This window comes from Peromyscus leucopus, chromosome 2, assembly GCF_004664715.2.
Source record: "Peromyscus leucopus breed LL Stock chromosome 2, UCI_PerLeu_2.1, whole genome shotgun sequence".
NCBI lineage: Eukaryota > Metazoa > Chordata > Mammalia > Rodentia > Cricetidae > Peromyscus > Peromyscus leucopus.
Window position 1 is genome coordinate 60414326 of NC_051064.1, and position 24772 is coordinate 60439097.

The 24772-nt window shown below is 40.7% G+C and overlaps 1 protein-coding gene across 2 annotated transcripts; it reads right to left on the minus strand.

Annotated features, from left to right (window-relative positions):
• Positions 1–374: 374 nt before the first annotated feature.
• Baat (bile acid-CoA:amino acid N-acyltransferase) lies at positions 375–18808 on the minus strand. Of its 2 annotated transcripts, none has more exons than XM_037202599.1 (4): positions 18176–18808; positions 8274–8773; positions 6957–7159; positions 375–3831 (listed from the first exon to the last, which is right to left on the minus strand). In XM_037202599.1, the coding sequence occupies exons 2-4, from the start codon at positions 8509–8511 to the stop codon at positions 3238–3240; spliced, it is 1035 nt and encodes a 344-aa protein (XP_037058494.1). In that variant the 5' UTR covers positions 8512–8773; positions 18176–18808; the 3' UTR covers positions 375–3237. The 2 variants fall into 2 exon arrangements, with proteins under 2 accessions (XP_037058494.1, XP_037058495.1); XM_037202600.1 differs by having other exon boundaries at positions 8274–8393; positions 18176–18805.
• Between the last annotated feature and the right edge of the window lie 5964 nt (positions 18809–24772).

Sequence of the window (24772 nt, forward strand, 5' to 3'; positions counted from 1 at the left end):
GATGGGGGCACAACACTACATGTACAGCCGTCCCAGGAAGCCAACTAAATGTGAGAATGGCAGAAAGATGGAGGGGTGACCCATTTCCTCGAGAGCTCTCCATGTAAAACAAAATGCTAAAACAGACTAAATAACCGAGGAGAAATAGTTGATAACATCAAATTCTAATTCTATAAAAGTTACTATTAAAGAGATGGAAATAAAAACATTTTCAGATTTTGCAAAGATCCAGATTTTTTTTTTCAAATAGGCAAATAAGTGTCTAAATCGCTATGGTTAAATAATGACTGTTAAAATACAGTAATAATCTGGAAGTGAAGGGGTGTCATGGGGAAGATAATTTTGCTTTGGGGGCAGAAAAACAAATGCATCAATACAATTTTCAGCTCTTTATTATGAAAAATTTGCAGGCATACATAAAGGCAAATAAGAACACTCTAACAGAGCTTACTTGAGACGTCATCCAAAGCCTTTTGCTGTAATTTTGCTTTTTGCAATATTCCTGATTTTTATAATAATACCCACATATCAAAGCTAGCCACTGTTGAATACTTCAATATAAATCTCTAAAGTTTTTTATATAACTATCATACCATTATCACATGTAACAATGTCATCACAATTTCTTTGTGTCATTTCTTGATACCATTTAATATTAATCTATACTCAAATTACTCTAGGAAGACATGGGCCATATTCAAATTATTCCATGGAGTAATGGAAAAATAATGACTTAAGTATATGAATTAGACAATAAAAGTAATTTTGAGATATTTTCAATAACATAATGGCTGCAGTTAATAATAACATAAATGTATATCAAAATCACAAAAAGAACAGATTCAGTACAAAAATATCATAAGTACGTGAGGTGATATTTAACGTAGCCTGGTGTAAAAATTCCTGAATATATACATATTATCAGAACTCAGGGAGTGGCAGGTTTATGAAAGGAGCTGAAACAAAATTACCCTTCAGAAATGAACTACATTAGCAGAGAGGGCAAGGGAGAGGCTTGCTTCTCTTTAAAGCCTTAAGAGGCACTTCACTAAGAGGGCCAGCTTACACTAACAGAGAGATACCCTGGAGAGCATGACAAGGGACAAGGCTCCATATAAGTCCCCCACACGAAAGAGATAGCCTGGCTTTCACCAGTTTGGGAGGACAGGTGGGAAATCTTATTCCATGTGATTTAATTCATGCAATGTTTCAACATAGCCTATATGCTAAGTATGCAGTAGAGCCATAAGCCTCTCTTGCAGCTTTGGGGGTGAGGGACTGTGAGGCCACAGCCTTCTAACTATCTGTCACAGAGAGGAGGGATGTAGGGGAAGAGCAGGGAGAGGTGCAATGCAACAGCCTGAGGCCGCAAAGTCTTTTTAACTATCTGTTGCAGAGATGGAGAGGATGGAGGGAAAGGGTGTGGGGAGGGGCAGTGGGCGTGGCCTCATTTTTCTAGGCTGAGGACTTGGTCGGTTTGAATGAACAGTCTTAAAGTGGCAGGCCATGGTCTAACACATACATCAAAACATTGCACTAATATGCCACTCTTATCAATTAAAAATAAAAGTTTAACTTTTTCTCCATCTCCCAATTTATTTTTGCAGGCTCTCAGTTCAGATCGGGGCCTTCCAGAGAATTTTTTAAAGTCTCTTCTAGTTCCAAACTTAGTTCTCACAGCCTAACTTAGTGGTGCCCATGCAATTAATCACCGAGGCGCTAGCACAGTTGATCCACAGGATAACCTGCAGTTCGGATTTGTTTACTCATGGTGACAGTGAACTTGTTTTCCTGCCACGATGCGAGTAAATGATCAAAAGCTTGACCAGACCAAAGTTCAACATGTTATTGGTAGCATTGTTGATACCCATAACCTCCTTCCACGAAGTCCATGTCAAATTGTCCCTTTTTACAGACCAATGTGAGTGGTGGGTCTGGGTAGTGCCGATTTGATCCCTCCGTGGCAAAGTGACATTCCCCTTCTCCTGCCCCTTCCACACTACAGCATTTTGTACTTTGGGTAAAACTGCCTTTGTGTCAAAGAGGAACAGAAAGCAGAAATAAACAAAAAGAGAACACTACATATCAGTAACAAACTAACAAACAACAACAACAAAAAAAAAAAAAAACAGGAAGACGGGAGCATGAATTGATTTGATTTAAAACATAATAAATGATTTTTAAAAGATTTGACCAGTAAGTGAAGCAAAGTCACCATTTGAAAAGATAAGATGGGGAAATATTTCGGTAAGTCAGACTGAGAGAAAAGAGAAAATAGATAAATAACAGGGTCTATGTGAAAATAAAATATGAAGAAAACACGTTCTTGAAAAACAGTGAAGTTCTGCAGAAATATAAGGGATGAGATTGGTTCGAAAAGAGACTTGGGCATCCTTGTTTGTCAATGCAAGAGTTCCATCTATTCAACGTAAATGAACAGGCGGAAGTGACAAGGAGCCAGCTCATCAGACCAGGCGAACACAAGAGGGAAGCGTTGTGAAACCATAGAGGAAGTCACTGTGAAAACCAGAACAGGTGACTCAGATGAGGTGGGAGCTACATGCCAGACACTGCTCTAAAAGTCTCATTTACATTAACTCACTCAGCATCAACAAATGCCACAAAGGCACGTGATTCAATTTAATTGTGTTCCTGATTTTTAAAAATAGTAATATATACCTAGAATAAAGAGAAACATCCCACTTTGAAAAAAAAAAAAAAAGGCAATCTACTGGACATCTACAGCAAGCATTATACTTGATAGTGAACTGGAATGTTCTTGTCAAGCATCAGAAATCCAAGTTAAAACAGTTTAAACAGAGTGTGTACTCCTAGAAAGAAGTCGGCAGTTTTAGAGATTTCATTTAGATTGGAAATGCCTAGATCAAATGAATCCTTAACTGAATATATATAAACAGTGTTTATCAGTTTACAAGAATACCATAATTTCTGAATACCAATTTATTCCAATATATAAACTAAAATTGAATTTACAAAATTTCCAACTACACACAAATTTGTCAGAAACACTCAGATTCAAGCGTGTCCTGCTCTCTTGTCCCTTTTACTTCCAATTGAATTGGAATAAATGTGAATGTAAGAAAGTCAAAAGAATTCTGTCCCCCACCCCCACTCCTACTCTCTAATTCCTAAATAATGCTATTATCCTCACACCAGTTCCAACCTCTTCTCTAACCCACTTCCTGCCTGCTACCTGGGCATGGTCACTTCCTTTGCTTAGAGTTTGCTTCTGGACTGAGGGAGGTGTTGCTTGAAGAACTTCCGGATCTCTTGCCAGGAGTGTTCCTGGGCTGCTGCGTGAGCAGTGGGCTCTCCTCCCCAAAGCAAGGGGTTAGGGAAGCCAGAGTGCCAAGATGCAAAGCAACAGGGAGAATAGGGCGGCTCTATGAGGTGGCCTGCCCCGGGGTATGCCAGCATTCTGCCGCTGCTTCTTCCATGGCTGTGGAGCTGGTCCATGGCTCTCTGTGCAAATGCCTTGCTGTCCAGGCATTCATCATTCTCTCCTACAATGAAGAGGAGCCACCCTTGGGCTTTTTCCACAGGAAGTATACTCTGTGGGTTCAGTTTAATCCCGGGGTCACCTATAAAGTGACGGAAGGACAGAGCCCCTGAGGCGTGGACTTGGGCCCGCTCCTGAGCCTGTTGGATGGGTGTCACAACCAGATCCCCATACCTTAGTGGAATGTCGAAGACGACAGTAGGCCCATTGATGCAGACAGTGGCAACCACCTGCTTCAGATAGCAGGCCATGGCCAGCCCGATCTCTGCACCTTTGCTCACGGAGATCACACCAATTCCTGGTTGTTGGATCTTGAACACAAAGCAAAGGGAAACCAGTTTTCATGCTGTCCTCTGGGAAGAAGCTCTCCCGAAGGAAGGCCGGGCAGTCAAAAGAGTCAAACTCTGGCATTTGGGTTTTCCAGCTTGTGAGATGTAAAGATTACTACCAATTTAATAATACCTTCTCTGAGTTTTATCATCTTGTGGGAGCAACTATATCACTCACCTTGGAACAATCAAAATAAAACCTCATCAAAAGTAGAATTCTAGAGATAGGGGTGGTGGCACAGTCCTATAACCCCAACACCAGGGAAACTGAGGCAAGAAATTTTGAGTTCCAATCCAGTCTAGGCTGCACAGGGAGACCTTGTATTAAGATAAATATACATTTTCAAGTAGAGTTCTAAAAATGCAATTATAATCCAGCAACATTGAACCTCACAAGAACAGAGGCAGTTGGGCTTTCTGAAAGATCACATTCTTGATTTCACTAGAAAAAATATGTTCAGGGCTGGGAAGATAGCTCAGTGGTAGAGTGCTTGCTGTACAAGTATGGGGACCCAAGTTCAACCCCCAAGACCTATGTGTAAAAGGCAGGCAGGGGTGGTGGTGCTCTGATGAAATATCAAACAATAGGGAGGCAGAGACATGCAAATCCCAAGGGCTCACTGGCCAGCCAGCCTAGTGGATATGGTCAGTATCAGGCCACTGAGAAGTCCTGCCTTACAAACAAGGTAGATGTTGAAAGAGGAAGGACATCAACTTTGAACTTCTGGCCTCCATGGCCTCACACATGCACCTAATATACATATGTGCATGCATACGCATACACACACACACAGAGGGGTGTAGTATGTTTGCTAGATTCTTTCAAACATTCTATAAGCAAAATTCCCATGTAAATATTAGTGTACAGCTACAAAGGTTTACACATATATTATTGACCTCATTAATCTAAGAGCTGACCCTGACTGAATATGCAGAAGGAAGCAATTTGACAGGTGAGTGAGGTCAGAAGAGCATTCTGGACAGGCATGTTATAAAAAAATCTTTTTGTACACTGTGAAGATGTGTCTTTGCCAAGGCACTTCTGATTGGTTTAGTAAAAGAGCTGACTGACCAATAGCTAGGCAGGAAGAGGTTAGGCAGGAGAGCCAAACTGAGAGGATGTTGGGAAGAAGGGCAGAGTCACAGGGGGACACCAGCCAGAGGTGCAGAAGAAGCAGGAGATGAATATGCTGTGCTGAAAAAAGGTACCACCATGTGGTAATATATAGATAATAAATATGAGTTACCTTAAGTTGAAAGAGCTAGTTAGTAACAAGTCTAAGCTATCAGCCAAGCATTTATAATTAATAATAAGTCTCTGTGTGGTTATTTGGGAGTGTGCTGGTGGGACAGAACTGACCAATGGTCCCAACTAAAAACTCTACCTACAAAGGCAGAAACAATAGAAAATACTCTCCTCTCCTTGATAAGTCAGGCTGTCCTTGTCCGTCGTTAGAGTGAACAGAATGCTAGAGCCAGGGGGTCAAATATCACTTGATAGTTGGAGCAAAGACACTGCCAGACTACGTCACTTTCTAGCTTCATGGTCTTGATACATTTCATCTGAGTAAGCTTTCTCACAAAGAAGAGGAAGAAGAAAAAAGCATGAGGAAGTAAAGAGGAGGAGGGGAGAAGAAGAAGAAGAAGAAGAAGAAGAAGAAGAAGAAGAAGAAGAAGAAGAAGAAGAAGAAGAAGAAGAAGAAGAAGAAAAGAAGAACAAGGACAAGAAGAGCAAGAACAAAAATGAGAATTACAAGAAGAAGAAGAAAGAGAAGGAGAAGAAATGCTGTTACAGATCGAAAAAGCTCATAGCCAGAATGTTTCAAATCTGGAGCATTCAGACTTTGAAATATTTGCACAGAATCTGTTGGCAGATAAGCTGCACTGTGGAAATCTGAAATCCACACAGGAGTCCATTGTGTTTACATTCAAATGTTATAATTTCAGATTTTATATTTTTGAGTTAGAAATGTTCAGCCTTTGGTATTTATGCCATGAAGCTGCTGTGAATATTGGATGGGATGGTACATATCAAATATTGCTAGTGAATGGAGTGCTTAATAGTCACCGAGCAAATGTCAGGGATGTATGTGCCTTTATTATTTTACCTTTGTTAGCTTGGACACACATATCTAATATATGAGTGAACACTGTTGATCTACAAAATGATAATATGATTAAATTAAGGAGCATCTCAACTCTCAACTCTGTAGATACTATATGGTATCTACCTTTTATGTGTCTCTTCTTAGTCAGTAGCACAAATACCAACACTGTGGGACCTCTCTAAGCAAATTAAGTCACAATTCAACTGATATTTACTTCCTAGGAAAAGCTACGTTATGAGATATACTCCAGTCCTTCTCAAATTTTAATGTATATAAGAAACACTTATTTTCATGTTAACATGAAGATGCTGATTATGAATTAGGGATTAGAAGTTTTCCTTTCTATCAGATCTCAAGTGATGCTGAGGCCACTAGACCATGGCCCCCATTTCATTGCTGCAGTGATATTTAGCCATGAGTTCTAAAAGGACCCTTCCTTTTCAGATTTCTCTCCTGAGTCTAGTTCATGACATTGGCTAGTCACTTTGTCCTCCAACCCATAGCTCTTAAAATAACTGAAGAGCTAATTCAGGAAGTCAGAGTACTGGATCAAGTAAGTTTGGTTGGTAATTGTGTTGTACTCTTGTGCTTCAATTTCAGTTCTGAACTTCTGCATTAATATTGGTCTCAGATCCTTGAGTGTGACCTACACTAGCATGACATCATGTAGAGACCATCACTGATGTGTGCAAGCATATCGAGGTTCAGGATTCAGAATCAGTGACTGATAGAACATTAAAGAACCACTTATGAATATATTGTGAGAGCTTCAAATGTACCATTTCTTGGCTTTTTCCCACTGAAGAGAATCACAATATGTGCCCCATGTATTCATTGTCTTCTGTACGCCAGTAACCAGTAATTACTAATCAGCTCAACTATCCTATCATTCTTAAAATGTAAGCTGTGCTCTGCCCAAGGCTGCACTGATTAGACCCGACATTTGTAGTTTGTCTTTCCTATAATTTTGCAAGATGAAGCAAAAAGTATTTTAAGTACCTTGGGATGAGCTAGTAGGAAGTTGGCAGCTTCCTCAAAATATTCCAAGTCAGTCTCCAGCAGTTTATCAGGCAGGTCTTCATAGGCAAAATATGCTAATGCCAGTACTGCAAAGCCATGGGAAGCCAAAAGACTGGCACGAAATTCAATTAGACCTCCAGCGCCCCCAAACATGTCAATAATTCCTGGGAAAGGACCTTCTCCTGGGAGAAAATAGAAACAAGAAAGTGGGATCAAAAGAGAGTTAAGTACAGCAGCCTTTGAAAACAAAGGCAGCACAAATGAATTCATACAGGCACAGGGTACACACTCATACATGCTCACACATGCATGTACGCACGCACAAACACACACACACACACACACACACACACACACACACACACACGTCCACATGAGAGTGCACATTTATTTCATCTGAATTGTTACCAATATCGCAGCTTCTGAAATTGTCAGTCACAAATGGATATGGGGCTCACATAAGTGACTATGGGGGAAATTTGACAATAAGAAACCATTTAAATCTGCAGTGTCTAAAATTTAATTCAAAACAAAATGAGTAGTGGTCCTAAGGTGTTTCTGTTGGTGCCTGCCAGACTTCGATTTTTAGCTGCTGCCTAAAACACCTGGACTCGGAGTCAAGTTTATTCATTGTGTGTTATGAACCCCAGTGTTTTTCCTGAACACACAGGTTTTGTGTTCCCAGAGACACACACAGTGGTTTAATTACAGAAAACAAGGACTTCTGATGGGTCCCTCCAGTCATTCTACCACATGCATCAAATTAAAATATTCCTATTGTGTTAGAATATCTGATTTTAAAAACTGCTCTTTGACTTACTGGCTTGAGTTTCAGAAAACTCATTAAATGAACTTTAATTTAGGATATGGGTAGAATTTTCAACAAGTTTGTAAATGGCCATAAAGCATGCTGGTGCCATTCCTTACTACATATTTATGTGAAGCAGATTTCTTATTGACAATTATGAACACCAAATATCAGCCAGTTTTGAAAAACATTGAAGATATCCTATCCATGTCCTATAATCTCAAATAATCTACCAAAGTTTAATTCTAGGTAAGCCCATACATCTCATCAGTGTGCAAATTTGCTTTCTTCTTTAATAAGTGGTAAAATCATGTATATACCAAGGAACTGTTTTAAATTCATTTTCTATGTTTTATTATCACTAACTCTCTGCTTTCTACACCTGTCTCATATATTTATATACCCAGAATCATGTTAAAATTCCTACAGTAAAAAGAGGTCACAAGTAGAAAAAAATTATGTTCTGTATCAACAAAGATGATTCTCACCTGGAGGTAGAAAAAGGGCTCCGCGTACCCGACCTTCTCGGATCTGTTTCCGCTGAACCCCAGGGCCAGCAAACCAACGCTGCACCATCTGGCAGGCCTTGGGTCTAATTGTGGCTGAATCTATCAAGCAAACAGAGTCATACAGGTCCAGAGTGATACAAAAGGGGCTATTCATGACATCTTTCTTCATCAGCCTCTGGAAAGCCCTCTTTGGCTTCAGAGACCAAAAGAGGCCCATTGGGTGGACCCCTACGTAGTCACCCCCCAAGGCTGATGCCTGCTCCAGGTCCACCTCGCCAGCCTCGTTGGCCTTGTAGAAGGCTTTGGATTGGAAGAGCTTCTCCTTCTCATCCTTCAGTGTCGCCTTGATAGTCACTATCTGCAACGGAGGCAGGCCTGTGGCTCGGATGGACACAGGCTCATCTGCAAGCGCATTTGAGGGGGTGACTATCAGTGGATCATTGGCAAGCTGGTGAGTGGACCAAAGTGGTGTTTCTTCACTGTAGTGAGAGAGGAACCGAGTTAGAGACTTAAAGTCCAAGGAAGGACCGACGCAAGGATATCCTCAAGTCTGATTAACTGAAACTTCCAAGGACTTTAGTGCAAAACATGTAGAAGTGGGAGGGGAAGGGAGAGAAGGATCAGAGGAGGAGAGTGAGCCAGTGGGAACACTGGTCATACGTCACAGCGATGAAATGATCTAAATGGCATGCTGAAATCTGGTGAGTAATGAAGAGCAGAACAGGGAATTCAAACTAGCTCTGACCCCGTAGATTCACAGTAGAACACGGAATGAGGCAGGAGAAAGTGATGGGGATGAATGTGAGCAAAAGAAATTATACCCATATGAAACTGTAATTTAATTAATTAAAAAAATTCTCCAAATTTAAAAAAAAAATAATTTTAACTAGACACAGCACAGAACATTAGGAGATTTTATTGGAGGAAGAATGTCCTTGAAAGGAAACTGAATATGGAGAGATAGGAAGTAATGCTTTACAATTACATTTATTTACTCTCTCTCTCTCTCTCTCTCTCTCTCTCTCTCTCTCTCTCTCTCTCTTCTCTGTGTGTGTGTGTGTGTGTGTGTGTGTGTGTGTGTGTGTGTGTACACCTGGGTGCATATGTGGTCAGAGGATAAACCACTGAGTCAGTTTTCTCCATCTACCATGTGTGACCCAGGGAGCATACTCAGCTTTTCAGGCTGGAAGGCAAGCACTCTGACCTGCTGAGTCATCTTGCTGCCTGGGAAGTTACACTTTCTAATACAGTAAATCAAAAACATCTTGGGAAGACAAGACAGGAACAAAGGAAAAAGAAAAAGAGTGCTCTTAGGTTCTCTGTCCCTTGCAGTTTTAATTAAAGAAGTATGATACTGCCCTCTTACAAAAATGACCCAGACCTTGTACATGAAAGCAGTCTTCCACCCATCAGGGCCAACTAAGAGAAAATAGTTAACCTAAGTACTGTTCAGTTTCTAGTCAGACATAATGAAGCACACCTGTAGTCCCACTATTTGAGAGGTAGAGACAGGAGCATCAACACAAGTTGAAGGTCAGCCTGGGCTACATAGCAAGTTCCAAGCTAGGCTGAGTGGTCACATAGCAAGAACTTGGTTTGCTCTCTCTGTCTCTGTCTCTGTCTCTGTCCCTGTCCCTGTCTCTGTCTGGCTCGCTCTCTCTCTCTCTCTCTCTCTCTCTCTCTCTCTCTCTCTCTCTCTCTCTCTCACACACACACACACACACACACACACACACACACACACACACGTACGTACGTACGTGTATGTGTGTGTATATATAACATAATCTGGTTGTCTTAGTGCTGTGAAGAGACACCATGGCCATGGCAGCTCTTATAAAGGAAAATATTTAATTGAGGCTGGCTGACAGCTTCAGAGGTTCAGTCCATTATCATCATGACAGGACTTGGTGACATGCAGGTAGACATGGTGCTGGAGAAGGAGCTGAGGGTTCTACATCTGGGTCTGGAGGCAACAGGAAGTGAACTGTGTACCACACTGAACATAGTTTGAGCAAAGGAAACCTCAAAGCCCACCCCCACAGTGACACACTTCCAGCAAGGCCATACCTCCTCCAACAAAGCCACACCTCCTAACAGTGCCATTTCCTATGAGCTTATGGAGCCAATTCCATTCAAACTCCCACACTGGTCTAACCTTGTATTCAGCTGAGAGTTGCTATGTGGTCTAGAACTCACAATGAATGGGTCTTAGACAACAAGGAATACTGTTTATCTATTGGCGGGGCGCGGCGGCAGCGGCAGCGGCACGTCTTTTAGTTTTGAGCCAGGAAGGAATAATAACATTTTGTTGCCATCTCTTCACCTTTGGTTTTTACCTTCAGGCCAGGGTGGAACAGCTACTTATGTTCACCATCCTCACTTTATCCTTTGACTTTGTGGCCGATCTAGAGCCCCTAGTTCATGTTTAAATTCACTATTAGTCATAAATAGCAGGTAGATATTTATCACATAATGAAAGGCCTGTGTTAAGTTTTGGATTTTGTTTGTTTGTTTGTTTGGTTGGTTGGTTTTGAGATAAGATCTAATGCAGCTCGGGAAGGTCTCAAACTCACTATGTAGTTGAGCCTAGCCTTGAACTCCTGATCCTTTGGCCTCTACCATCTCCCAAGAACTGAGTTTATTTTTAATGTAGCAGTGGAATGGCAGTGCCTGAAAATATGTTACACACACACACACACACACACACACACACACACACACACACACATCCCTTAAAGAAATAGTCTTGCTGTATTGTCCAGGCTAGCCTCATTTAATGAGCTGAAATAATTGTCTTCCTTTAGCTTTTCAAGTAGCTGAATAGTACACCTGCCTCTGAAAATCATTTTTTTTTTTAATACAAAGTAACATTTTCTCCTTGACTACTTCCATTCTCTCCAGGGAGAATTGGGCATCCGGGTCTTTGCTTGTCTTTGCTTCTGTACTGACAGGGGTGGGGGTGGGGGTAGGGGTGGTTCTACTTATGAGTAAAACCCTTTGTTGTGCATTTCCCACAAAATAAAATGAAGCACCTCTAGAGAGGAGGCACTTCCTGCTACACTTTCTATGGCGATGCTGCTGAATAATGGTCCACACAGGATCAAAGTCATGGACAATTCCTTTTGGACGAGCTCACTTGTCTTTTCCCTTGGGGAGCTGGTAACTCCTTCTGTGACAATAGCTAGGACCATCACCTACCAGACAGCCCTTTCTCTTTGGCTATCCAACTCTACTGGAACTAGAACCTGCATGAGCATCTCTTCTCTGAAGCAGCATCACTGGAAGATCTGAGGCAGTTGTTCCGTTCCTATCAGTCGAGGGCATTAGATCTTCCCTTGGCTCATCAGATTGCAGGACATGGGTGTGTCGGCCTGGATTTATATCTTTCTAACTAGAGAACAGGAGATGTTTTGACTGGTTGTTGGTTTAATTTTTTACTTTAATTCTGAGAGCCAGATATTTTACATACAGAGCCACAAGACATACAGTTTTTAAATTCCATTGTTTTTTAGGATGCCCTGGAAAATATCTAGTAGCATACTAAACATCAATTGCACAGTATATCTACTGGCAAGTTCATGTTTCAAGTTGTTTTGAATACATCTGTAGCAGGAATTTTCAAAGTTCTTATTAATAAAATCAAACCCGAGGCAAGTTATTGGGGTCCATGCTGGTTGATCAGAGAGACAGAACAAGCCACAGCTATCTCACCTTGCCGGATCCTCAGCTGGTCTTGTCTCCTCAGACTGGAGGCCTCTGAGTCCTCATCCGGAATGGGTCTCAGCTGAATTACTGCTCAAAAGCCTGAATGCTTAACCAGCCAAATGCTTAACCAGCCAAAAGCCTAACCAGCCAAATGCCTCTAGTTTCTGGTCCTCAAGCCTTATATATCTTTTTGCTTTCTACCACCACTCCCTGGGATTAAAGGCTGGCTTTCTGGGATTAAAGGCGTGTGTCACCATGCTTGGCTATTTCCAATGTGGCCTTGAACTCACAGAGATCCAGAGGGATTTCTATCTCTGGAATGCTAGGATTAAAGGTGTGAGTGCCACCATTTTCTAGCCTTTGTATCTAGTGGCTGTCTGTTCTCTGACCCCAGATAAATTTATTAGAGTACACAATATTTTGGGGAACACAATACCACCACATACATCCCTCCATTAATATGGAGCAAATTTACTGGAAGAAAAAGCAATGCTCCCTTTATTTAGCCTTTGGTCTATCCCAGCACATTGCTCAATGTCTATTCTTTTTCATCTTTATTTTGCTTATAATGTTGACTCTTTGACCAGTCTTTCATTAAAAGCACCTGAAGTTGCCTTATGAAGAATATGCTCTATTTTCTTACCTCCCAAAGAATATTTTAGAAATATCTCGTACAGATGAGTTATTTGAACCTTTCTCTTATTGCCTTTTCTAATCTAATGGTATTGATCCACTACCTGAAATAATATCTGCCTTTTGAAATCTTCTAAAATTTAGCAACAAATTTCTTTCTCTTTCTTCTTCATTTATTTCGTATGTATGTGCATGTACATGTGTGTTCATGTGTGAGAGATTGCACACGTTTATACCAGAAGACAACTTTGTCGTCTTCATGACAAGCCATCGACCTTCTTTAAAACAGGATCTTTCATTGGTCTGAAGCACACCATGAGTGCTGACTGGCTGGCCAGTGAGCTTCAAGGAGCCTCCTGTCTCTGCCTCCTCAGTGTTGAGATTACAGACTTGTACTATGGTGGTTGGTATTTTTACACAAGTTCTGGGGTAAGTGCTTTACCAACTAAGCTATTTCTGTATCCCTTTGTTTGCCAAAAGCTGCAATTATGTTATTTAATTTGGTTCTGAATCTGAGTTTTAATTTAACTCAATACTTCTAACTTTGCTATTTTGGAATGTAGTTATTCTTATCCTCATGAAGCCCTAAAGAATGATTCTCATTTAGAAGGTTGTACATACAGACATAAAAGGAAAGAGATGCAAGGTGACAGACCTCAGAAGGCTATAGTCTGGAATTGTCTGTCTTAGAGATATAGCTGTTGTGTCTCAGCAATTGAGTGTTGATATTTCACCTTTTAATTTTTGTGAAGGCCCTACTAAATCCTTTAATTTATTGATTCAGACTTGCCAGAAATTACATATAATGGTCAATGTTATCTTGAAACTAAATTTCTACCTTGTACCCTGAGGTAAGTGAAAAGACCTAAATCGTAGTGAAACTTTATATGTAGGAGTTGTCCTATAAGGAATGATGTGGTTTGGATAGAAGCAAACCTATGAAATAAACAGAAAGGCTTGTTGATCAGCCAGCTGAGTATGCAGATGGATGGTGGCTCAGGTTTCCCAACCAACAAAGAATACAACAGATCATGTGACTAGTAATCCTATGGTCATATTACCTTGAAAGTGAGCTAAACAAAGGCACCTTCACAGGTGGGTAAGGCATAGTGTGTGTCTGTAAAGATGTGGCAGGGATTCAAGCCAAAGTTCTAGGGTTTGTCTTTCTACAAATGATTATCAGTTTGGCAGCTCTAACATATAATCAGGCCCATTTACTATTTATTCCTTATGTAACACTCCCTTAGAGATCCAATAGACACAAAAAAATATCCAAAATCAAAATATAAATACACACACACACACACACACTAGAAGACTTTATACACTTCAGATTCTCAACTAAGGATCTGAAGAATGTGAAAGTCTTTCAAAATAACACTAGGGTTTCTGCAAGGGCTTTTTAATATTTCTCCAGAGGGCTGAGAGTGCACATTCAACTGTCAGGTGATGCTAGCATTCACAATGACAGACAGAGTCTAGGTAGCCCTGTTAGTAATTTCTATATAGGTCTCTGGTCTCCATACAACAGTAAATAAATGCACAATGTTCAGTTGGTTGAGTCCATTCTTAGTTTTGCATGCAAGATAGATGTTCTTGATGGTTCGTGAGCAAGGTATGTACAAAGAGGACGTCAGGTGGGCAATTTTTGTCTTTCCCTCTCTATTCACTTCCAGTAAATTCTTCTTAGCTCTGTGGAGTGAGCTAAGTGACTGAACCAACTTTATTTGTTGAAAATCAGAATTCTTTTTTTTATTTGCATTTCTTGTTTTATTTAATATTTTTATTTTATAATTAACTTAATTTCACATATCAGCCACGAATTCCCCCGTCCTCCCTCCTCCCACCCCCCAGCCTCCCCCCCCATCCACCCCCCATTTCCACCTCCTCCAAGGTAAGGTCTCCCCTGGGGAGTCAGCCCAGCCTGGTAAACTCAGCCAAGGCAGGTCTAGTTCCCTCCTCCCTGCACCAAGGCTGAGCAAAGGGTTCCTGCATAGGCCCCAGGCTCCAAAAAACCAGCCCATGCACCAAGGACAGGTCCCGGCTCCACTGCCTGTGGGCCTCCAAAACAGTTCAAGCTAATCAACTGTCTCACTTATCCAGAGGGCCTGGTCCAGTTCCATGAGGGCTCCTCAGCCATTGGTTCACAGTTCACGTGTTTCCACTAGTTTGGCTATTTGTCCCTGTGCTCTTTCCAATCATGGTCTCAATATCTTTTGCTCATACAGTTCCTCCTCTCTCTTGCTGATTGGACTCCTGGAGCTCCACCTGGAGCATTGCTGTGGATCTCTGCATCTGCTTCCATCAGTAATTGGATGAGAGTTCTATCATGACAGCCAGGGTGTTTGGCCATCTGATCACCAGAGCAGGTCAGCTCATGCACTCTCTAGACCATTGTCACTACTCTACAGTGGAGGTATCTTTGTGGATTTTTGGGGACCTCTCTAGCACTCTGCTTCTTCCTATTTCCCTGGGGTCTTCATTCATCATGGTATCTCCCTTCCCATTCTCCCACTCTGCTCCTGATCCAGCTGGGACCTCCCGCTCCCCTAAGCTCTCTTTCCCCCAACCCTTGCCCTCCATTACCCCATCCCCACCCCCAGTTTGCTCATGTAGATCTCTGACAGAGGGCTGATATCCAGAACATATAAAGAACTCAAGAAATTAGACATCAAAATACCCAACAGACCAATTAAAAAAATGGGCTATAGAGCTAAACAGAGAATTCTCAACAGGAGAAACTCAAATGGCTGAAAGACATTTAAGGAATTGCTCAGCATCCTTAGTCATCAGGGAAATGCAAATGAAAACAACTATGAGATACCACCTTACATCTGTCAGAATGGCTAAGATCAAAAACACAGAAGACAGCTTATGTTGGAGAGGATGTGCAGCAAGGGGAGCACTCCTCCCCTGTTGGTAGGAATGCAAACTTGTACAGCCACTTTGGAAATCAATATGGTGCTTTCTTAGAAAATTGGGAATCAACCTCCCTTAAGACCCAGCTATACCACTCTTGGGCATATACCCAAGGAATGTTCCATCATACCACAAGACACATGCTCAACTATGTTCATTGCAGCATTATTTGTAATAGCCAGAACCTGGAAACAACCTAGATGTCCTTCAACTGAAGAATGGATAAATAAAATGTGGTACATATACACAATGGAGTACTACTCAGCAGAGAAAAACAATAACATTATGAGTTTTGCAGGCAAATGGATTCAACTAGAAAAAATCATTCTGAGTGAGGTAGCCCAGACTCAAAAAGCTAAACATGATATGTACTCACTCATAAGCAGATACTAGATGTAAAACAAAGGATAACCAGACTGCAACTCACAATTCCAGGGAGGCTACCTAGTAAAGAAGACCCTAAAAAAAGACACAGGGATTGCCCAATGACAGAGAAATGGAAAATCAGAATTCTTGAAATGAAATTTTATGCACTGCCACTCAACTGTGGCACTTTCTATTGCTATAAACATTAATAATTTAAATCACATTTTTAAAAAAGCATTGTATCAAGAAATTGTTGCTTTGTGTGCAGCTCTCTTTTTTAGCATTTACTGAGCTTTTTAATAACATATCTTGTGGCATTTGTATTTTTTTAATTGACCCAGGAAGATAATTTTGAAGATGAATTTAAAGTAGAAGATAATTGCAGAAACCAGGAGCAAATCTCTTAAGATTATTGATGAGGAATTACTACAACCTTAGACATTTCTCATAATGTTACACTTCCAAAATTCTGTTCCCACAAAGAAGCCACCGGGCATTACAGTGGCTGTGATGTAAACTGTCCTACTCCATTTCGGATAGTCTAACAAATAGTTCTAAAACTATAACAAATTTTCAAAGAAATCATGGTTTTATAAATTAGAAAATTAATGTCTTAACTCATGCCATTTGACCCTACATATAAATTTTATTTTCCCCAAACAGAAACAAAATTTGAGGCCAGTGAGATGACTCAGTGGGTACAGACACATGCCTTCATCCCTGGCTGTCTGAGTTCTGTCCCCAGATCCATATGGTCAAAGAAGAGACCCAAGTCCCTCAGGTTGTCTCCTGATCTCTATACATGTGCATACAATCACTGTGGCACATACAGGTATACATCATTATGGCACATACATGTATACATCACTATGACACATGCATGTATACATTACTATGACACATGCATGTGTAAATCACTATGGCACAGACATGTATGCATGCACTATGGCTGTGGCACATACATGTATACATAACTGTGGCAAATGCATATATACATCACTATGGCACATGCATGTATACACGCACTATGACACATACAAGTATACATGCACAAAAACCTCTGAAATTTAAAGATTATGAAATGAGTAGAAACATGATAGTTCATTCTTCCTCTCCTTTTCCTTTCTCTATGCTTTCTGACATTTAATGTATGGTTTTATTCCTCTTACTATTAATGTGTTTAGTCAAATATACTCCCTAGTGGCATTTGGCAGGACAGAAAATGGGAAAGAATTAAATTATAGTTCACAAACTTATACACACACGATATCATGCCTTTTTACCTCTAGGTGTTAGGAATGTAACTACTAATTTAAAGTACTTTTGTTTTGTTTTTTTTTCTTGGACCCTAAGGAAGTTTCCTATAACTCCCCTATATCACATGGTACTTTCTTCTAAGCCTGGTTTACAAACATGCTAAGTTGAGAGACCTAGCAGGGAGGCACATATGTAATATAAGTCTGTAAGTAAAGTCCAGAGTTTGATGGAATATGAGAACTGTGGTGAGCTCTGCCTACCAAGTGCTGGGATTATAAGCATACGCCACCACCGCTTATCTCAAGGTGAAAGCCGAGACTCCCAAGGTTGAGAGGCACAAGTCTATAACTTGGGACCACTGTTAATTGATAGAAGGAAAATAGAGCCAACATTTGAGGAAGAGGGAAATGAAGAAGGAAAGAGCAAAAACATCGCCCAATGCAGATAAAGTCACAATCAGAAACAGAAGTGTTGTTCTCAGCAGCAGCAGCTTGCTGTTTCTTCACTTCGAGAACACTCGGTCCTTTACTCCAAAAGTATTGCCACCCTGCCACATTTCCCCAGCACTCATACACTAAATTCCAGGAAAAAAAAAACTCTCAAAAAGTAAATGAACAATCTCTTCACAGATTTGTATTCATTACACTCTGACTTTTGCCTTCAAGTTGTGCATTTTGACTCACAGATGTTCCTAAAAAAGTTTTTGGTGAGATTAATGCAACTGGTAGACATCTGCATTTCTGACTAACAAACCACCTTCTATGGTGATTTCTATCCAGATCCTCAGAGAATCTGTTGCCAGGTGTAATTAGAGAAACACGCTTAGGAAACCGTCAAGAGGCTTTTTTAGCTCCCTGCTTAGAAATGTTTCCTACTAGAACACAAAACAAAACAAACAAAAAACCTGACGTCCCGAAGTGTCCCTGTGAATTCAAATGCACAGTGACAGGCAGGGTGGCTTGCCCTTTAGGAACAACTGGGAAACACAGCAGACTTACCTGCAGCTTACAAATTTCTATACTTCAGAAGACTGAAGCTTGTCGTTGAAGGCTGCAAATGTCTCCAGGGAAGCCACCAGCAGCTCCTGTTTATTAGGTCCCTGGAGTCAAAGCAGCAGCAGGAGCCACCACAGAGTCAGAGGTCCTGCCATTCAACTGAGGTGCTCCAGAATGGAGGCTGATATTTCAAGCCTTTTTCCTTAACTCCTCCTCTCAACTCCTGGCTCTGGTCTCTTTGCTTTTGTTTTCGATTTTCTCTGCTATGGCAGTAATCTCATAAGCAGGGTTTACCCTTTCTATCTGTGCAGTGGTATGAGTTGGGGGGAAAAAAAAGACTTATATAAGGAGTATGATTTTTAAAAACGTTACTAGGGCCCACACCTGAAAGTTGTGACTTGGTTGGTCTGAGATAAGGCACTAGAAATTTTGCCATACGCTGTAGCCAAGCATCAGAAATTCCTCAAAGCTGACAGCTTATGCTTTTACAAAAGTGACATACATAGTTACCAATACTGACTGCTTTAAAGAACATGGTGCTTTAAAAGTTAAAGTTTCTTCTGTAGTAAGATTGTATACTAGCAATGGAGTTTTCCACAAATATGTTTGTTTTGTATTCCTCCAAGGCAACATTACATTTCCCAGCCTGCTTTGCAGCTATGTAGAACAATGTAACCAAGAACTTTGTGTGAAAAAGTGCCTTGGTGCTTTTGGGCTAACTGATTCCAAAGGTACAACAAAATACCTTAGAATGGGTAATTTGTAAGTAGTAGAAAATTATTTCTCACCATTCTGGAATCTCAGAAGTCCAAGATCAGTAAGGGAATACGAGGCATCTGATGGAGGCAGGCTTTCTGCTCCATAAGTGGCGTCTTATCACTACATCCTTATCAAAATGACTTTCACAGCCATAATTCTACCAACATTCTGGTCATAGACAAAGGTCATTTCTTAAAGCTGTCCCCACAGTGCTCTTTTGTGACCCCTCAGAAGAATCACCTTCAATGCCTTTATCGTGACAGTTTGTCCTAAAATTCTTCCAGCCTTTGCCTGCTGTGAAGTCCCAGCTACTTTTACTTCTTCCGGTATTAGTTCTTGTTGCAGGAATCTTAAAAGTTCTTATTTATAAAATCAAACCCGAGGCGGTTATTGGGGTCCATGCTGGTAGATCAGAGAGACAGAACAAGCCACAGCTATCTCACCTCACCGGATCCTCAGCTGGTCTTGTCTCCTCAGACTGGAGGCCTCTGAGTCCTCATCCGGAATGGGTCTCAGCTGAATTTACTGCTCAAAAGCCTGAATGCCTAACCAGCCAAAATCTTAACCAGCCAAAATCTTAACCAGCCAAATCTTCTAGTTTCTGGCCCTCACGCCTTATATATCTTTCTGCTTTCTACCACCACTCCCTGGGATTAAAGGCTGGCTTTCTGGGATTAAAGGCGTGTGTCACCATGCTTGGCTATTTCCAATGTGGCCTTGAACTCACAGAGATCCAGAGGGATTTCTATCTCTGGAATGCTAGGATTAAAGGTGTGAGTGCCACCTTTTTCTAGCCTTTGTATCTAGTGGCTGTCTGTTCTCTGACCCCAGATAAATTTATTAGAGTACACAATATTTTGGGGAACACAATACCACCACAAGTTCTGGTATTCTTACCTACTACAGAGGTACCAGCATTTGTCATTGCTACTGGAACACGACATCCTGGAATAGGGAGGGCATTTATAAACAATACAAACGTAGAGCTCACAGTTGCGGAGACCAGGAAGTTGAAGATCACGGTGCTGGCAGATCCAGTGGCTGGTGAAGAGGCCTCTCTGCTCCACACATGGCATCTTGCCTCTCACTCTCACAAAGCCTCCCCCTTGGTCCTCTTTTGTAAGGACACTAATGCCGTCATGACCACAGAGCCTTCATGACTTAATCACTTACTGAAAGGCCCAGTCTTGCTGTGCCCTCTCACCTTCCAACAGTTTACCAGAAGAGTTCATTGTTTTCACTCATTAACCTGATTCCCCTTTTCTCAAACCACATAAAATTGATATTTCTGTTCTTTTATCCTTGAAATCATTTGGAGCAATACAGTAGAAAAGATCAACTTCATATAAATGTTTAAAATTGTCACATCCTTCAAGAAAACTGAAAATAAGCTTAGATTTTTAAAAGTTTACATTAGCATCTTTACTATTTTAAGGACAAAATTCAGTGAACACATAGTGCCTTCAAATATGCCACTTTGCATGGTAAATGGGGCAGGTGGACTAGCATGTGGGCAGGACACTGTGCTGTGGTGACTGGGGAGCAGATTTTTCTCCTGCGGAAGTGGCAACTAGGGATTTTTATGCCAAGCTGCTGCCTCTTCTCAGTCCTCTCAGACAATAGACCTGGACTCAACCCTCGTATCCAGAATGCACCTCGCAGAGAGAGCAGTTCCTCAGTCTAAATACATCAAGTGTCAAGGCTCAGTCTCTTAGCCATTAATGTAGAGGCTAGGTTTCAACATCAGAATTTTAGGGAGACACCAATATTTACACACTTATGACTTATTTAATATCTAAGCTCTGGTACCTGGGATAAAAGAAAAAATTAAGATTAATATACAATATTATAAATGTAAAATTAATAAACTAAGAAAATGAGCAATTCAATAAAATACATTTTATACTGCTACTTGAGATATACTTTTATAAGACAAAAGTATATTCATAAAATTTTAATATTTCTGATTACTAGAAGTCAGCAGATGTAAAAATAACTCACTAGTATCATACTGTATAGCTACATGTGCTTCACTTGGTCAGTGTAATGCTTGAAGCTGAAATGCTTCCTGAAGGTTCAGGTGTAATGTTTGTTAGTTAACATTATCAACTTGATAGGAACTAAAATTGTCTAGGAAACAAACCCCTGGACATGTCTGTGATAGAGTTCATAGACTGGGTTGAGATAGACAGATCCACCCTAATGTGGGTGGCCCCTTCGGACTCAGGGACTAGATGAAAAGCAGAAAACAAATAGAGCACCAACATTAATCTCCCTCTGCTTCCTGACTGCAGACACAATGTGACCAGCTGCTTCCAGCTCCTGACCCTATGACTTCCCACCTTGGTGAACTGTGTCCTGAATCCGTGAGCCAAAATCAAGTCAAAATTAGGTTGTTTTGTCAAATATTTTGTCATGGTAACAAAAAGGTAACCCATACAGAAAACTGGTGTTGAGTAGTGGGACCATTGCTCTAATAAAAATGATCTTGTAGTATGACCATGTGACTTTTGGAACTTATTAGCAGGAGGAATACAGTAGAGTTTAGAACTGTGAGGCTTAGAAATTCCTAGAATGGGGGCTGGAGAGATGGCTCAGAGGTTAAGAGCACCAGCTACTCTTCCAGAGATCATGAGTTCAATTCCCAGCAACCACATGATGGCTCACAACCATCTGTAATGAGATCTGGTGCCCTCTTCTGGTGTGCCGGCGAAACAGAAAGAAAAATAAAAATCCTGACATCACCACTCCCTTTATTCCATTTCTTAATCTGTTTATCTCCTTGAATACAGGATTTAGTTCTATTCCACTTCTGATGCTCCCTTTCTCAACCTGTATATTATGTATTTTTATTTGCTCAGCCTGCTCCTTTTCCTTACATATCTTCATTAGAGTTAATACTAATAACCACACAACATAGTCTATACTAGGCTGTTTTGAGATTTCCTCTGCCAATGGAATTAAGCCAACACTCTTCACTTTAGCCTCAGGCAAACTCTTTAGACAAGGGCAAAGAGCAGCCACATTCTTTTCACCGAAGTATCACTGAAGGGTCCAGGAATATAGAAATATAAAATTATAAACGTAAGGAATAAAAACTGACAGCCATCAACTTGGCTACCAAAAAAAAATTAACCTCTAACTGGGCCCGCCATGTTTTTCGATGGGCAGCTCTGTCAACAACCCAAATGTTAGTTTTCTTTGACTAAAGATTGCCCTGCGCAGCCCTGGGGTTAGCTATTCTTTGAAACCAAAGTTAACTTTTAATGAGTTCTGTGTGACAACCTGCCTTGTTGTTTTGTATTCCTCCATCCCCGCGCCCCTCCCCCACGGGAACCCAGCTGTGTCAGCAGAAGCTGCAGGTTTGGACAAACATCGATTAACTGAGTCAAGAAGGGCTGCAGGGTATACAAATATTGTTTAGATAAAACCGCCTAAAAGCTTGTTAATAAAAAATTATAAAACTCTAAAACAATTTGGCTCTAAAAGTTTAACTTCAAAATTGTAAAACTTCCTTTGTCTATGCCTCATCCTCACCCCTTACTATAAAAAGAGGCTCATAGGCCCCCTCCAGCAGCCACAGCCTCAGAATTCCAACATTGGCTATGGTCTCAGCTAGCTGATAAGCTTTGTGCCCTGAGGTGTCTTACTTTTTTAATTTTCTGGAATAAAGTTTGCTTCTGGTTTAAGAGACTTCAGTTGCCGGGCGATGGTGGTGCACGCCTTTAATCCCAGCACTCGGGAGGCAGAGGCAGGCAGATCTCTGTGAGTTCGAGGCCAGCCTGGGCTACCAAGTGAGTCCCAGGAAAGGCGCAAAGCTACACAGAGAAACCCTGTCTCGAAAAACCAAAAAAAAAAAAAAAAAAAGACTTCAGTGGTCTGTCCCCCTTATTGTGAGATCCCGGACCCAACATCACAAGAATGATCTCTAGGCCACATATTAATATTCTTCTCCTCTGAAAGCTCTTGAGACAGGCCCACACGATTCATTAAATCACACTCAATACCATGCCTTTCATGTTCCTACTACTATGGCCCATTAAGCAGCACTTAAAACATTCAACTGCTTTTCTAATCCAGAGAGTAGAAGGTGGTAATTTGAATGTAATAGAAACCCCAAGACTGGCATGCATCAAAAAGCTCATTGTTGAAAGCTTGGACCCCAACTGCCAGCACTGTTAACAGGTTACTGGATCATGTGAGTGTGAACGTCATCAAAAAATTACTCCATTGATGAGTTTATACTCAATGAGCTATTAAGAGGAGCAGTCTAGCTGAAGGAAGCAGGCCCCTGGGCCATGCCTTAGAATTTCAAAGTGATATTGTATTCCTGGCCATTTCTGTCTCCTAATGCAAGGAAGTGAGCCAGTTTACTCCACCACAAGCTCCCTTGCTTCATATTCTATTGAACCACCAAGGAACATGTGACACAGAGTCCAGTGACCACCAATTAAAACCTCTAAAACTGTAAGCCAAATAAATCTGTTCTCTATTGTTGGTTGGAGTTATTCTGTTGCACTGACAGACAGAAAACAATCTGACTAACACAATTACAAATCTGAACAAAAAGAGAAAATGAAAGTGTACAACTGATACTATTGGGAACAATATCTTATTATCTAGGGGTCTACTATATTACATTCCGGTGATTCTGAAAGGAGCAAATGAATTCTATTTTATTTTAGAGAAATCCCTTAGACTATAATTCAGGGATATATACACCAGCACAAATGCCAACATTATGCATTATGAGCAGAGACTTTCTTCCTATAGCCCCAAACTGGGAGCCACGAAAAGTATTACATAACATGATGCTGGAAGTATCTGTCATTGCAATGACATGGTTATTATAATCAAGTTGTGGTATTCTGATTGACCACATGTGTGAAACATGAGAGAGGAGGGGACAATTTGTTCCACTCCAAACAAGTAAGTTTTTTGTTTGTTTTTGTTTTATCTAAACAGGAGAAAGCATCACAAAGCAGACAGAAGTAAAAGAGTTCCGGCAGACACAGGAGAAATGTCCTCATGTTGCTACTGTGCTAATTCTTTACTGGTTTCCCATCATGCTTCAAAAATGCTCTGAAGTGTATTTGTACACAGATATCTTCACCCTGTTAACCACCAGTTCCCCTCTACTTCCACCCATTGCAATTTAGTAGCTCAGAGATACTTGTGCCATGATTTGTCCTAATGGTCACTTGGAATGCTCTAGAAATTATGCCCTGTGAGCCTGTAGCTTATTTTTGTTTTGCCCATAGATTAGCAATGATTTACCCTTGCAAACACTTGAAAAGTTTTAAATAAAATTACGATTGTCAACACAAAATTACTAAGTGTAAATTTCAGGGTACAGGATTAAAAGTTTAATTGGAATTCAGCCATCATTTTCATTACATACGTCCCCTGTTATCATGACAGAATGCGGCCTACTGACAGAACACTTGCAGATGACAACATTGAAATTATCCGTGGAATAGCACTTTACAGAAACAAAACAAAGCAAAACTGCTGAGCCTTAACCTAGAGGGCCGCAGCCCTCATCATCATGCTTGCTTCTCTTAGCTGCACCTCTGTAGGTCTCAGATTGCTCCCTTCTTATTACGGAGAATGCTGACGTGCTATAAATGTTTAGAGGCAAAAATGATTTGTTAACATTGGCTAAATTGTTTGTAAACTGATTCAATACTCCTGTATACATATAAGTATTCATGGTGCCTTAAAACACCTGTCTCTAGACTTCCAGTGACAATAAGAATTATCTAAGCATATTTAATGTGAGTTTTAAGAAATTAGGAAATGCCAATATATAATTCTTCTCATGTTTCTTTTATAAAGCAG